The sequence below is a fragment of the Bison bison genome, unplaced genomic scaffold (assembly GCF_000754665.1).
Source record: "Bison bison bison isolate TAMUID 2011002044 unplaced genomic scaffold, Bison_UMD1.0 scf7180017864320, whole genome shotgun sequence".
Classification (NCBI taxonomy): domain Eukaryota; kingdom Metazoa; phylum Chordata; class Mammalia; order Artiodactyla; family Bovidae; genus Bison; species Bison bison.
The window spans coordinates 746,793-763,938 of NW_011494892.1; the positions used below are offsets into that span (position 1 = coordinate 746,793).

The 17,146-nt window shown below is 39.0% G+C and overlaps 1 protein-coding gene across 1 annotated transcript in view; it reads left to right on the forward strand.

The window, feature by feature from the left end:
* OCA2 (oculocutaneous albinism II) overlaps window positions 1-17,146 on the forward strand; it is a 285,385-nt gene that overhangs the window by 105,849 nt on the left and 162,390 nt on the right. The window contains exon 15 of the mRNA XM_010852989.1: window positions 12,966-13,098. Within this exon, the coding sequence (XP_010851291.1) occupies window positions 12,966-13,098 (133 nt within the window). The remainder of the gene's footprint in view (window positions 1-12,965; window positions 13,099-17,146) is intronic.

Below are 17,146 nucleotides of genomic sequence, written 5' to 3' on the forward strand. Positions count from 1 at the left end.
GGGAAAGAGCAGTCTGTTAGACTATTCCCACATTCTTCCATGGCATTCTGACATGGTGTTGTGAATATCCAGAGTTTAAACCTAACAGTAAGGGATAAAGGTAAGGTTTTGTAAAAACACCTAAAGGGCCCTGGAGGTGAGCACCCTCTCTGATTGCACTAAAGCTAAGCCTTGGCTCCTTACCCAGCTTTGTGCCAAAATGACATCCCCTGGGGATGTGGATTTAGGGCTGTCCTGTTTTATTAAAGATGACATTCCTTGTCTAACCCTCAGTGACTTTCCCTCCTTTTTTTGGGTTAAACTATATCTTTCAGTGGAGAAAGCGATGGCATCCCACTCCAGTACTCTTGCCTGGAAAATCCCATGGACGGCAGAGCCTGGCAGGCTGCAGTCCATGGGGTCGCTAAGATTTGGACATGATTGAGTGACTTCCCTTTCACTTTTCACTTGCATGCATTGGAGAAGGAAATGGCAACCCACTCCAGTGTTCTTGCCTGGAGAATCCCAGGGATGGAGGAGCCTGGTGGGCTTCCGTCTATGGGGTTGCACAGAGTCAGACATGACTGAAGTGACTTAGCAGCAGCAGCAGCATATCTTTCAGAAAAGGTATCTAATTAATATCTTTTTGTGGATAACCAAGAGTGGTTGTAATTCATTTTATAGTAGTTCAGAGATAAGGGTATATTTATTTACATGGAGTGAGCTTTGCTAAGCTTCCTTGGTGGCTCAGATGGTAAAGAATCTGCCTGCAATGCAGGAGACCCAGGTTCAATCCCTGCATCAGGGAAGATTCCCTGGAGAAGAGAATGGCTACCCACTCCATTATTCTTGCCTGGAGAATTCCATGAACAGTGGAACCTAGAAGGGGTCAGGTTCCTCTGACCCTACAGTACATGGGGTCATAAAGAGTTGGACATGACTGAGCAACTAACATTTTTCACTACTTATATGTAGCCACAAATAAAAACATAGTTCCAGGGAGTATATTTAGCAGAGATTAACATATAAATTCTCATTATCAATAATGACAGCACAGCTATACATTTGAATCACATGATGGGCACAGTTATTTGGTATTAATAGGTTCATTACTGGAATAGGGAGAATGATTATCAAATTAAAATAAAATTTGAAGTTAATTTAAAATATTCACAGAGAGATTTAATACTTAATGTGTAATTCAGAGTAATAATTGAAAAACAGTACTAAGCTGGAGAAAGTGCTGAAGGGCTGGAAACAAGATGGTGGAGGGGGAGGACTTGTGCATAGCTCCTCTCACAAAAACACCATAATTGCAACTAACTGATGAAAAATCACTAGCAAAACGGACTGGAATGTACCAAAAAAGATATTCTACATCCAAAGACAAAGAAGAAGCCACAGTGAAACAGTAGGAGGGGTGCAATCATGATAAAATCAAAGCCTATACCCACTGGGTGGGCAATCCACAAACCAGAAAACAATTGTATTGCAGAGGTGTTCCCATGGAAGTGAGAGTTCTGAGCTCCATGTCAGGCTTCACAGCCTGGGATCCTGGCACCAGGGCAAGGATCTCCCAGAGCATTTGGCTTTGAAAGCCAGTAAGACTTGATGACAGGAACCCCACAGGACTGGAAGAAATAGAAACTCCTTTCTTGGAGGACACACACAAGATTTTGTGTGCACTGGGACCCAGGGAAAAGCCGTGACTAAATAGAAGCCTGGGCCAGAACTACCTCCTTGTCTTGGAGGGTCTCCTGGGGGAGGCAGGGGGCAGCTGTGATTCACTGTGGGAACAAAGACACTGGTGGTAGAGGTACCATGGAGCGCTCATTGGCCTGAGCTCTCCTGGAGGTCACCACTTTGTCACCAAGACCTGGCACCACCCAACATCCTGTAGGCTCTACTGCTAGGCCACTTCAAGCCAGACAACCAGTAACACAGGAATATAGCCATACCCATCATCAGACAAGCTACCTAAAATCTTCCTAAGGCTACATACAGCCACCTCTAAACATTCTACTTCTATCTATAAAACAGAAACAGACTCACAGACATAGAGATCAGATTTGTGGTTGTCAAAGGGGTGGGGAAGGAGAGGGATAGGCTGGGAATTAGAGGTTGGTAGATGCAAACTATTATATCTAGAATGGATAAACAAGGTTCTACTGTATAGCACAGAGAACTATAGCCAATCTCCTGGCATAAGCCATAATGGAAAAGATATTTTTAAAAAGAATATATATATATATATATATATATATATATATATATAACTGAGTCACTTTGTTGTACAGCGGAGATTGGCACAGCAGTGTAAATCAACAGTATTTCAAAGTAAAAATAAAAAAGTAAACATACCCTTGACATGGCCCTACTCACCAGAGGGACAAGACCCAGCTCCATCTGTCAGTGGGAAGGCATCAGTCCCTTCCACCAGGAAGTCTGTACAAGCCTTTCAAGTCAGGCTTACTCACCAAGAAGGGAGGCACCAAAAGCAAGAGGAGCTGTAACCCTGCAGCCTTTGGAATAGAAAATGCAATCACAGAAAGTTACACAAAATGAGATAGCAAAGGAGTATATTTTAGGTGAACAAGAAAAAAAAACCCAGAAGAATAACTAAGTGAAGTAGAGATAAGCAATCTACCCCCTGAAGTATTCAGAATAATGATAGTAAAGATGATCCAGAATCTCAGAAAAAGAATGGAGGTATGGATTGAGAAGATACAAGAAATGTTTAACAAGGAGCTAGGAGATATAAAGAATAAACAAAGAGAGATGAACAATGCAATAACTGAAGTGAAAAATACACTATAAGGAATCCTTAGCAGAATAAGTGAAACAGAAGAACAGATACATGAGCTAGAAGACAGAATGGTTGAAATACTGCCACAGACTAGAATAAAGAAAAAAGAATGAAAACAAATGAGAACGGTTTAAGAGACCTCTGGGGCAATATTAAATGTTGCATTACAGCGGGCCCCAGAAGAGGAAGAGAGAGAGAGAAAGGGCCTGAGGAAATATTTGAAAAGATATTGATAATAGCTGGAAATGTCCTTAACATGGGAAAGGAGATAGTCACCCAAGATCAGGCACTCAGAGAATCCCAGGCAGGATAAACCCAAGGAGGAACATGCTAAGATGCATATTACTCAAACTGACAAAAATTAAAGACAAAGAGAAAATACTAAAAGCAACAAGGGAAAAGCAACAAATAACATACAAAGGAATCCCCATAAGGTAATCAAGTGATTTTTCAGCAGAAACTTTTGAGGCCAGAAGGAAGAGGCATGTTATATTAATATTTTAAGTGATGAAAGTGAAAAGCCTACAATCAAGAATATGCAGCAAGGCTCTCTTTCAGATTTGACAGAGAAATTAAAAACTTTATAGACAAGCAAATGCTAAGAGAATTTAAAAGCACCAAATCAGCTTTACAACAAATGTGAAAGAAGTATCTAAGAAGAAAAAGAAAAGATACAACTAGAAACAAGAAAATTATGAATGGAAAAGTTCACCAGTAAAGGCAAACAAACAGCAAAGTAGGAAATCATCCACACACAAATATATCAAAACCAGCCACTGTGAGAAGAGACTACAAATGCAGGATATAGGAAATGCATTTGAAATGAAAAGACCAGCAACTTAAAATAATCTTGAATATATATAGACTGTGATATCAAAACCTCATAACTACAAACCAAATATACACAATAGATATACGACAAAAAAGAAAAAAGAATCCAAAAACAACACTACAGTTAGTCATTAGGTCATAAGAGAAAAGAGCAAAAGAGGAAGGGAAGAAAAAAGACTTATAAAAACAAATCCAAAACAATTAAAATGACAATAAAATATATGTTGATAATTGCTTCATTATAAATAGATTAAATGCTTCAACCAGAAGACATCCTCCTATAGAATGGATGCAAAATAAGACCCATATATAGACCCATATATATGCTGTCTATAAGAGGCCCACTTCAGATCTAAGGAGGCATAAAAAAGTGAAAGTGAGGGGATGGAAAATGTATACCATGTAAATTGAAATAAAAAGAAACCTCAAGTAAATATTCATATCAGACAAAATAAAGACCTGTTACCAGAGACAAAAAAGACACTACATAATAATCAAAGGAACAATCCAAGAAAATAGTGTAACAGTTGTAAATATGTATACACCTAGCATAGGAGCTAGGAGCATCCTAGCATAGGAGTATATAAGGCAAATTTTGTTGTTCAGTCGCTAAGTCGTGTTTGACTCTTTGCAACACCAAGCACGTCAGGCTTCCCTGTCCTTCATTATCTCCTGGAGTTTCCTGTGCATTGAGTTGGTAATGCTATCTAACCATCTTATCCTCTGTCATCCCTTCACTCTTTCCCAGCATCAGGGTCTTTTCCAATGAGTTGGCTCTTCACATCAACTTCAGCAATAGTCCTTCCAATGAGTAATCCAGAGTCGGAGTATTGCTGAAGTTGATTGGCACTTCAACTGAAGCTTCAACTTCAGCAAAAGTCCTTCCAATGAATATTCAGGGTTGATTTTCTTTAGAATTGACTGGTTTAATCTCCTTTCAGTCCAAGGGACTCTCAATAGTCTTCTCCAGCACCACAGTTGGAGAGCATCAACTCTTTGGTTCTCAGCCTTATTTATAGTTCGACTCTCACATCTCTACATGACTACTGGAAAAACCATGGCTTTGACTACATGGATCTATGTTAGCAAAATGATATCTTGCTTTTTAATATGCTGCCTTGCTTGGTTTATCATAATGTTCCTCCCAAGGAGCAAGCATTTTTTAATTTCAAGGCTGTAGTCACTGTCCACAGTGATTTTGGAGCCCAAGGAAATAAAATCTATCATTGTTTCCACTTTCCCCCCATCTATTTGTCATGGGACAGGCCAGGATCTTAGTTTTTTTAATGTTGAGTTTCAAGCCAGCTTTTTCATTTTCCTTCACCCTCATCAAGAGGCTCTTTAGTTCCTTTTCACTTTCTGCCTTTAGAATGGTATCATATGTATATCTGAGGTTGTTGATAGTTCCCCTGGCAGTCTTGATTCCAGCTTGTGATTCAACCAGCCTGGCGTTTTGTGTGATGTACTTTGTGTAGAAGTTAAATAAGCAGGGTGACAATATACAGCCCTGATGTCCTCCTTTCCCAATTTGGAACCAGTCCGTCGTTCCATGTCCGGTACTAACTGTTGCTTCTTGACCCACATACAGGTTTCTCAGAAGACAGGTAAGGTGGTCTGGTATTATCATCTTTTAAAGAATTTTCAGTTTGTTGTGATCCTCATAGTCAAGGTTTTAGCATAGTCAATGAAGCAGAAGTAAATTTTTTATGGAACTCCCTTGCTTTCTCTATGATCCAACAAATGTTGGCCATTTGATCTCTGGTTCCTCAGCCTCTTTGAAATGCAGCTTGTACATCTGGAAGTTCACAGTTCATGTACTGTTGAAATATAGCTGGAAGGATTTTGAGCATAACCTAGCTAGCATGTGAAATGGGTATAATTATACAGTAGTTTGAAAATTCTTTGACATTCCCTTCTTTGGGATTGGAATGAAAACTGACCTTTTCCATTCTTTTTTTGGCCACCACAGAGTTTCCCAAATTCGCTGATATATTGCATGCAGCACTTTAATAGCATCATCTTTTAGGATTTTAAATAGCTCAGCCAGAATTCCATCACCTCCACTGGCTTTGTTTGTAGTAATGTTTCCTAAGGCCCACTTGACTTCACACTCCAACATGTCTGGCTCTAGGTGAGTGACCACATCTTTGTGGCTATCCAAGTCATTAAGACCTTTTTTGTATAAGGCAAATATATAAAAGGAGAAGCCATAAAGGCAAAGCCATAAAAGGAGAAATTGACAGTAACACAAAAATAGTGGGGAGTTTTAACACCCCGTTTTTATCAATGGACAGATCATCCAGATAGAAAATCAGTAAGGAAACAGTTTTTATATGACTCACTAGACCAGTTGGACTTAATTGATATTTTTAGAGCATTCCATCCAAAAGCAACAGAATATACATTCTTATCAAGTGCACATGGAACATTCTCCAGGATAGATCACATTTGGGCCACAAATCAATCCTTGGCAAATTTAAGAAAATTGAAATCATAGCAAGCATCTTTTCCAAATTCAAGCTATGAGATTATAAATCAACTACAAGAAAAAACTGAAAAAATCACGAGCACATGGGGGCTAAACAATATGCTACTAAACAACCAATGGATCACTGAAGATATCAAAGAGAGGAGGAAAAAAAATGCCTAGAGACATGAAAATGAAAACGCAATGATCCAAAATCTGTGGGACACAGCAAAGGCAGTTCAAAGAGGGAAGTTTATAGCAATACAACCTTACCTCAGGAAACAAGAAAAATCTGTTAAATCACCTAAAAACAACATAACCTGTCCCTTATATCTAAAGCAATTAGAGAAAGAACAAACAAAATCCAATGTTAGTAGCAGGAGAGAAATCATAAAGACCAAAGCAGAAGTAAATGAAATATAGACAAAGAAAATAATAGAAAAGATCAATGAAACTAAAAGCTGGTTCTTTGAAAAGATAAACAAAATTGATAAACCTTTAGCCAGACTCATTAAGAGAAGTTGGGATAGGGCTCAAATCAACAAAATCGGAAATGAAGAAAGAAAAGTTATAAATGACACCACAGAAATACAAATGATAAGAGACTACTACAAGTAACTGTATGCCAATAAAATGAATAAAGTAAAAGAAATGGATAAATTCTTAGGTATAATTTTCCAAGACTGAATGTGGAAGAAATAAAAAAATATGAATAGACCAATCATAAGTATTGGGATTGAAGCTATGATTTAAAAAATCCCAACTAATAAAAGTCCAGGACCAGATGACTTCACAGGCAAATTCTACCAAACACGTAAAGACTTAATACCTATTCTTCTGAAACTCTTCCAAAAAATTGCAGAAGGAACACTGGAACTCATTCTGTGAGGCCACTATCACTCTGATACCAAAACTAGACAAAGATACCACAAAAAAGAAATTATAGGCCAATATCACTGATGAACATAGATCAAAAATCCTCAACAGAATACTAGCAAACAGAATCTAACAATACATTTAAAGAACCACACACGATCATCAAGTAGGATTTATCTCAGGAATTCAAGGATTTCTCAATATCTGCAAATCGATCAGTGTGGTTTAATTGATTTAACATTAACCACTGAAGAATAAAAGTCATACAACCATCTCAATAGGCGCAGAAAAAGCTTTTGATAAAGTTCAACACCCATTTATGACAAAAACTCTCAAGAAAATGGGCATATAGAGAGAACATACCTCAATATAACAAAGGCCGTATATGACTACCCCACAGCAAACATCATTCTCAAATGAGAAAAGCTGAAAGCATTTCCTCTAAGATCAGGAACAAGACAAGGATATCCACTGTTTTCAATTTTATTCAACATAGTTTGGGAAGTCCTAACCATGGCAATCAGAGGTTAAAAGGAAATAAAAGGAATCCAAATTGTAAAAGAAGATGTAAAACTGTCATTATTTGCAGATGACATGATACTGCACATACAAAATCCTTAAGATGCTAGCAGAATACTAGAGCTCATCAATGAATTTGTGAAGTTGTGGTATACAAAATAAATACACCCAAGTCTGTTGCATTTCTTATACACTAACAATGAAAAATCAGGAAGAGAAATCAAGGAAACAGTCTCACTTGCCATCACATGAAAATGAATAAAATATCTAGGAATAAACCTTTCTGAGGAGGCAGAAGACATGTGCTTTGAAAACTATAAGATACAGATAAAAGAAATTGAAGATGACACTAACAGATGGAAAGATAGCCCATATTCCTGGATTGGAAGATTCAATATTGTCAAAATGACTATTCTACCCAAAGCAATCTACAGATTCAATGAAATCCCTATCAAATTTGCTGTAGTATTTTTCACAGAACTAGACCAAAAAAATTTTAAGTTTGTATAGAAACACAAAAATCCCCAAATAGTCAAAGCAATCCTGAGAAAGAAAAATGGAGCTGGCAGAATCAGACTTCCTGACTTCTGATTATGCTAAAAAGTTATAGTAATCAAGACAGTATGGTACTGGCACAAAAACAGAAATATAGATAAATAAAACAAGATAAAGAGTCAAGAAATAAACCCACACACCTATGGTCAATTAACCTACAACAAAGAAGGCAAGACTGCCATGGAGAAAAGACAGTCTCTTTAGTAAGTGGTACTTGGAAAATTGAACAGCTAAATGTGAAAAATGAAATTAGAACTTTGTTGAACACTATATACAACAATAAACCTAAAATGTATTAAAGATTTTGAATGCTTTAATTGAATGCTATAAAACTCTTAAAGGAAAATATAGGCAGAACACTCTCTGACATAAATTGCAGCAGTATCTTTTTTGATTTGTTTCCTAGAGTAATGGAAATAAAAGCAAAAGTAAAGAAATGAGACCTAATTAAACTTAAAAGTTTTTTTTTTTTTTCACAGCAAAGGAAACCATAGCGTAATGAAAAGACACTGAATGGTAGAAAATGTTTGTAAATGATACAATCAACAAGAGGAGAATGGGGTGGCAGGGAATGAGATGATTAGAGAGCATCACTAACTCAGTGGACTTGAGTTTGAGTGAACTCCAGGAGATAGTGAAGGACAAGGAAGCCTGGCGTGCTGCAGTTCATGGGGTCACAAAGAATCGGACATGACTTAGTGACTAAGCAACATCAAGGGATTAATAAAAAATTTACAAGTAGCTCATGCTGATCAATATCAAAAAAAGCAAACAATCCAGTCAAAAAATGGACAGAAGACCTAAACAACATTTCTCCAAAGAAGACATTACAGATGACTAATAGGGACTGGAAAGATGCTCGTTAATTATTAGAGAAACTCAAAACTGCCATGAGATATCACCTTACACAGTTTAGAATAGCCATCATCGAAAAGCCTACAAACGGTAAATTTTAGAGAGGGTATAGGAAAAAGACTACTCACGGACATCACCAGATGGTCAATGCCAAAATCAGATTGATTATATTTTTTGCAGCCAAAGATGGAGAAGTTCTATGCAGTCAGCAAAGTCAAGACCAGGAACTGACTGTGGCATGAAGTCCTTATTGCAAAATTCAGACTTAAACTGAAGAAAGTAGGGAAAAACACTAGACCATTCAGATACAACCTAAATCAAATCTTTTATGATTATGTAGTGGAAATGACAAATAGATTCAAGGGATTAGATCTGATAGACAGAGTGCCTGAAGAACTATGGGTGGAATTCGTGCAAAAGGCAAAATGGAAAAAGGCAAAATGGTTGTCTGAGGAGGCCTTACAAATAGCTGAGAGAACAAAAGTGAAAGGCAAAGGAGAAAAGGAAAGATATACTCATTTGAATGCAGAGTTCCAAAGAATAGAAAGAGAGATAAGAAAGCCTTCCTCAGTGATCAGTGCAAAGAAATAGAGGAAAACAATAGAATGGGAAAGATTAGAGATCACTTCAAGAAAATTAGTAATACCAAGGGAACATTTCATGCAAAGATAGGTAGAAATGGACAGAATAAAGGACAGAAATGGCATGAACCTAACAGAAGCAGAAGATATTAAGAAGAGGTGGCAAGAATACACAGAACTATCAAAAAAGATCTTCATGATCACACATGACAGTGTGATCACTTTCCTAGAATGTGATCCTGGAATGTGAAGTCAAGTGGGCCTTAGGAAGCATCACTATGAACAAAGCTAGTGGAGGTGATGGAATTCCAGTTGAGCTATTTGAGATCCTAAAAGATTATGCTTTTAAAGTGCTGCACTCAATATGCCAGCAAATTTGGAAAACTCAGCAGTGGCCACAGGACTGGAAAAGTTTAGTTTTCATTGCAATCCCTAAGAAGGGCAATGCAAAAAAATGTTCAAACTACCACACAATTGCACTCATCTCATAGGCTAGCAAAGCAGTGCTCAAAATTCTCCAAGCCAGACTTCAACCATACATAAACTGTGAACTTCCAGATGTTTAAACTGGATTTAGAAAGGGCAGAGAAATCTGAGGTCAAATTTCCAATTTCCACTGGATCATAGAAAAAGCAAGAGCATTCAAAAAAAAAAAAAATCTACTTCTGCTTTAGTGATTACACCAAAGCCTTTGACTGTGTGGATCACAACAAACTGCAGAAAATTCTGAAAGAGTTGGGAGTACCAGACCACCTGGCCTGCCTCCTGAGAAATCTGTATGCAGGTCAAGAAGCAACAGTTAGAACTGGACATGGAACAATGGACTGGTTCCAAATTGGGAAAGAGGTATGTCAAGGCTGTATATTGTTACCCTGCTTATTTAACTTATATGCAGAGTGCATCATGAGAAATGCTGGGCTGGAAGAAGCACAAGCTGGAATCAAGATTGCCAGGAGAAATATCAATAACCTCAGATATGCAGATGACACCACCCTTATGGCAGAAAGCGAAGAAGGACTAAAGAGCCTCTTGATGAAAGTGAAAGAGGAGAGTGAAAAAGTTGGCTTAAAACTCAACATTCAGAAAACTAAGATCATGGCATTCTTAGCAATGGTCCCATTGCTTCATGGCAAATAGATGGGGAAAGAATGGAAACAGTGTCAGACTATTTTTTTGGGCTCTGAAATCACTGCAGTTGCTGACTGCAGCCATGAAATTAAAAGACGTTTGCTCCTTGAAAGAAAAGCTATGACCAGCCTAGACAGCATATTGAAAAGCATATTCCTTTGCTGACAAAGATCCGTCTAGTCAAATCTATGGTTTTTCCAGTAGTCATGTATGGATGTGAGAGCTGGACTACAAAGAAAGCTAAGCACCAAAGAATTGATGAGAAAACAATCATTTGTTTTCCTAAAAGCAAAAATCCTCTTCAGATTTCTTCCTTAGTGAAAACAGGTACTAATGTAGGTCTTTTGTAAAAGCAAAGTGGCATAAAGTGAAATTTCAAAAGGTGGGGAACACATGTATTGTGTTCCAAAGGGACCCATAATTATTCAGGATATAAGTACTTTGGCCTTCATGAGCTCCTCCCTTCAAAAAATATTAATTACATTTCATGACTGAATTCATACACAAGAAATACATTCATATATTTTAAGCTATCTTCTTTCCTATTTTGTTCCTGATTTTAAAACAAATGAAATGATTTTCATTTAAAAAGTGTTTTGGACCTCTTTAAAAAAAGATATTTGGGGCATGCATTCTAAAGACACAACATCCACGGTGATATCCTCAGAAACGCAGTGAATTCTAATGGCCATTGAAAGCATGCCATGAGTCCCAGCTCTTCATAGATTTCCCTGCTATCTGTATATGATCAGCCTCACATAATTCCATCTGTCATTCAGATGCTATTTTCAAGGGTAACCACTGGATGTGCAGATAAACTGCAAGAGATTAAGAACTTCAGATCATTGTACACTGGCAAGCCTAAATTTTGACACAACTTACTCATGGTTGTAAGTTGTGATAATGGTTTCTAAGTTGTGTTTTATCTTTAGCAATGTTATAAATGGTTTCAGGTCAAATATAAAGTAAGTTTTAATAAACAATAATTTGTTGTTCAGTGTCTGACTCTTTGAGACTCCATGAACTATAGCATGCCAGGCTTCCCTGTCCTTCACCATCTCCTGGAGTTTGCTCAAACTAATGTCCATTGAGGCAGTGATGCTACCCAACATCTCATCCTCTGTTGCCCTCTTCTCCTCTTGCCCTCAATATTTCCCAGCAACAATAATTAATATTTAATTCACTCCTTCCAACACAGGCCTTTAGAAGATGACCTTCCTGACTGCTGCCTTGGGAATGGTTTCTCAAGTTTGTCACTAGTGTCCCTGGGACCTACTTTCTTTACACCCCATTCACCCCACTGGTCTTACCTGGGAGTCTCCCCCAATGTTCTGTCATTGTGCCTCTGACCCTGTTTTGTGGATCAGTGGTCCAGGAGTTCCTGCCAGTGAGAAACTGGTTCTCATAGCCCAGTTCATGGGGACAACAACCTCATCTATCCTGCAAGGGTCTCAGAGGGTGTCACATGTATTTGCTGAATGTTTAAGCACAGTGAAAACAAAAGGAAAAAACTGACCAATATTGTTGCTGACTTATTCCCTTACAAATCAACCTAGTGGAGATTTCATCCAACAACAAAAATATCCTCAGCAGCTGACTGTGGAAAAGAGCCCAGAGACAGGCAAAGGAATTGCGAGGGGAAGGAGAGGGCTCCTGCCTGGGACCCTTGAGGCTGGTTGGGACAGCTTGGGGTTCTGCAGCCCTGATGGCCACTAGGTGACCTGTGGAGGACTGTGCTTTCCAGGCATGGCGATGCTCTTTCGTATCGATAGCAGTGACTTAAATGAAGTGTTTAAGAAAGTGCAGTTTACCTTCAAATAGATGAATATTGCCTCATAGTCTTTTTTTTTCTTTTAAATTGAAGTATAGTTCATTTACAACATTGTGTAAGTTCCAGGTGTATAGCAACATGGTTCAGTTATATATACATATATATTGCTTCAGGTTCTTTTGCCTTATAAGTTATTATAAAATACCAAGCATAGTTCCTGGTGTTATAACAATAAGTTCTTGTTGGTTATCTATTTTATATATAGCAATGATAGCTTTATGTTTTGTCTCCCTCAGTCCTGTTTCACCGGATCCCAGGGGACATGTCAGTATAGTGGTGAAGTAGAACCAGCTAAGGTTGGGATAAGATGTGATGACCTGTTTTTGTTTCCTTCTAAGGTTGCTTGTCATTCAGGTAATAATTGGTTTTTTATTACGAAAGAAACAAATCTTGAATGTTTGCAAAACTGCAGTGAAGAGTGCCTGTTCTGTGGGCTTTGTGTAGGTTCCCCAGCCCTTGATCTCAGACTTTCCTGGGCCCTGCCATGAGGTTGTGCCTGTGCTGCCTGTGGTTTCACGTCTCTTTTCCTGTTTCCAGGGTCTGGACTTCGCTGGGTTTACAGCACACATGTTTGCTGGGATTTGCTTCGTTCTCTTGTTCTCCTTTCCACTCCTCAGACTCCTTTACTGGAACAAAAAGCTCTATAACAAGGAACCCAGTGAGATTGTTGGTGAGTAGAAGCACCTCCTCATACAGCTTCAGAGTTTACTAACACAATATTATTTTTTTCTGGGGGAGGTTGCCACAAAAAGACAGGACGTTAATGCCATGCAGAATACCAGGGAAGTATCCATGATTGGGATGCTGCACACTAGGATGTCCCTGTCTGCCTCCTTGTAGGCACTTTCAGGGGCTTTAAATCCATGAACTGTGCCTCTTTAGTTTTCTATAGAATGAAATGTGGTTACATGTAGGAAGCAATGTCCACTGGATACAGTTTGCATGTCATGATAGCATCGAACCACCTGTATTTAAGACAAATAGCAGAGCATATTGACTGTAGTCTATATTTTTGAACCACTCTGTTGCTTCATGTCTGGTTCTAACTGTTGCATTTTGTGCTGCATATGGGCTTCTCAGGAGGCAGGTAAGGTGGTCTGGTATTCTCATCTCTTTAAGAATATTTCACAGTTGTTGTGATCCACCCAGTCAAAGGCCTTATTGTAGTCAATGAAGCAGAAGTAAATGTTATTTTGAAATTTTTCTAAATCCAGCTTGTACATCTGGAAGTTCCCGGTTCAGGTACTGCTGAAGCCTAGCTTGAAGGATTTTGAGCATAATCTTGCTAGCATGTGAAATAAATGCAATCAATTCCCATTTCTGTATCAATGGCTGGGAATCTAAGTGTGTTCTCACCAGCCTTCCTGCTCATTAGATGGTGACTTTACGTGGTAGATCTGCCTTTCTTTCCTGGGTGACTTTTGTGTTCAGAATTTAACTGTTTTTGTTCTAACTAGGAAAATGTCATATACATCTTCTCAAGTCATCTATATAAAACCAGCTTGTTCCTAGTAGAATTGAATCACCCACTTCTACCAGATAAATGGAACGATAAGCAGAAATTTCTATTCTAGACAATATTTATTGATTGCACAAAAATTGGAGTGCCCTTGTAGATATAAAAGTGGTACTTATTCAAGCAATCAACAGGGATTTCCGGGCAGCCTCTTGGCCTAGCCCTTAGTGAAGGCTGTATAGGTGTAAGACAAGTGGGCAGCTTGTGTAGACATAGGAATGGGCCTCACCAAAGAAGCCCAAAACTGTGGCGGGTGGTTCCAGTATGGGGGCTGGAGGGAAGGAAGGGGACACAGGCACAGATGCTGGGGGCCAAATGGAATAGTCTTTTTGGCTGCTTCCTGGGCCATGGAAGATTCCTGCCATGTAACATAGTTTACTTCATTTAGGAAGAATGTGTTTTCTTAATAACATTGATAATTACTCACCCTGGTGGTTTGCAGAACAGAGTATGTGATTTTCTTGAGAAAAAAACCATATTCATATTCATGGCTTCCCAGGTGGTTCCAGTGGTAAAGAATCCACCTGCCAATACAGGAGACTCAAGTGACATGGATTCAATTCCTGGGTCAGGAAGATTCTCTGGCTTAGGAAATGGCAACCCATTCCAGTATTCTTGCCTGGAAAATTCCATGGACAGAGGAGCCTGGTGGACTACAGTCCATAGATTTGCAAAGAGTTGGACACGACTGAGCGACTGAGCATGTACGCACATTCATGTTAACATGGCATTCTTCCTATGTGTGTCTGTGTCCACATTTCCCCATTTGTGAGGACACCAGTCATCTTGGATTTGGGGCCATCCTAATGACTTCACCTTAACTAATTATATCTGCAGTGACCCTATTTCCAAAAAAGATCACATTCTGAGGTACTAGAGGTTAGGACTTCAACACATGAATTTCAGGGGGACACAATTCAAACCATAGCAATCAGTAAGAGGTATTCAAAATGTTTTATCATCAACAAGTATATGTAAAGTGGGGTAACTTAATATGTAGCTTTAGTTTTCTAATGGAAAGGGTCATACCAATGGAGAGCTAGGGAAACTAATCAATCACAATGGCTAATCTGTCTTTAGAAGCTTGTGTGGGCACAGTTGCACCTCCTTCCTCTCCAACATCCTTCCACCTTGCTGGTGATCAGAATTACTCAAAAATAATTGTTATATATACAGATTATCAGGCCCACCCCAGGAAATCTGTGCTATGAATAAACTCTTCTGGAAAGTCTTATCTTGAGATTAACTTGGACATACTGATTTAGAAACATAGAAAAGAAATCTGTGTATTGATTCCTTTACTCATCATGAATAAGGAGCTGAGGGAAGCTTCGAGGGAAGTGGGATATAATGGTTGGAATATGGATAATGCTGGAACCCTATGGTAAGGGCAACACAGGCTGTACATCAGCACACAGTGAACTGCGCAGATCCAGAGCAATCGCTCTGAGCCTCCATTGGGTATAGGGATCTCTGATTTTGAATTGCTTGGTATAACTACAGATTCAGCAGGTCTGTGATTAGTCCAAAACATGTCAGAATATCTTGGCTATGCTACAGCTTGAATATTCTTTGGCATGGCCTTTCTTTGGGACTGGAATGAAAACTGACCTTTTCCAGTCCTGTGGTCACTGCTGAGTTTTTCAAATTTGCTGGCTTATTGAGTGCAGCACTTTAACAACATTATCTTTTAGGATTTGAAATAACTCAACTGGAATTCCATCACCTCCATTAGCTTGGTTCATAGTGATGCTTCCTAAGGCCCACTTGACTTCGCATCCCAAGATGTCTGGCTCTAGTTGAGTGATCACACCATTGTGGTTATCTGGGTCATGAAGCTCTTTTTTGTATAGTTCTTCTGTGTATTCTCTCCACCTCTTAATATTGTCTGCCTCTGTTAGTTTCTGTCCTTTATTGTGCTCTTCTTTGCATGAAATGTTCCCTTGGTATCTCTAATTTTCTTGAAGAGGTCTCTAGTCTTTCCCATTCTATTGTTTTCCTCTTCTTCTTTGCATTGATCACTGAGGAAGGCTTTCTTATCTTTCCTTGCTATTCTTTGGAACTCTGCATTCAAATGAGTATATCTTTCCTTTTCTCCTTTGTCTTTCACTTCTCTTCTTTTCTCAGCTATTTGTAAGGCCTCCTCAGACAACCATTTTGCCTTTTTGTATTTCTTTTTCTTGGGCATGGTCTTGATAACTGCCTCCTGTACAATGTCCTGAACCTCCATCCATAGTTCTTCAGGCACTCTATCAGATCTAATCCCTTGAATCTATTTGTCACTTCCACTATATAATCATAAGGGATTTGATTTAGGACATACCTGAATGGAGAAGACTCTTGAGAGTCCCTTGGACTGCAAGGAGATCCAACCAGTCCATTCTGAAGGAGATCAGCCCTGGGATTTCTTTGGAAGGAATGATGCTAAAGCTGAAACTCCAGTACTTTGGCCACCTGATGTGAAGAGTTGACTCATTGGAAAAGATTCTGATACTGGGAGGGATTGGGGGCAGGAGGAGAAGGGGACGACAGAGGATGAGATGGCTGGATGGCATCACTGACTTGATGGATATGAGTCTGAGTGAACTCCAGGAGTTGGTGATGGACAGGGAGGCGTGGCGTGCTGCAATTCATGGGGTCGCAAAGAATCGGACACGACTGAGCGACTGAACTGAACTGAACTGAATGGTCTAGTGGTTTTCCCTACTTTATTCAATTTAAGTCTGAATTTTGCAATAAGGAGCTCATGATCTGAACCACAGTCAGCTCCTGGTCTTGTTTTGCTGATTGTATAGACTAGCAAAGTAATGCTCAAAACTCTCCTGCATAGACTAGAAAAGTAAGGCTCAAAATTCTCCAAGCAAGACATCAACAGTACGTGAACCACAAACTTCCAGATTTCAAGGTGGATTTAGAAAAGGCAGAGGAACCAGAGATCAAATTGCCAGCATCTGTTGGATCATCGAAAAAGCAAGAGAGTTCCAGAAAAACATCTACTTTTGCTTTAGTGATTACACCATTTGTTGTGTGGATCACAACAAACAGTGGAAAATTCTTCAAGAGATGGGAATACCACCAGACCACTTTACCTGCCTCCTGAGAAATACGTATGCAGGTCAAGAAGCAACAGTTAGAACTGGACATGGAACAATGGACTGGCTCCAAATTGATAAAGAAGTATGTAAAGTCTGTATATTGTCAC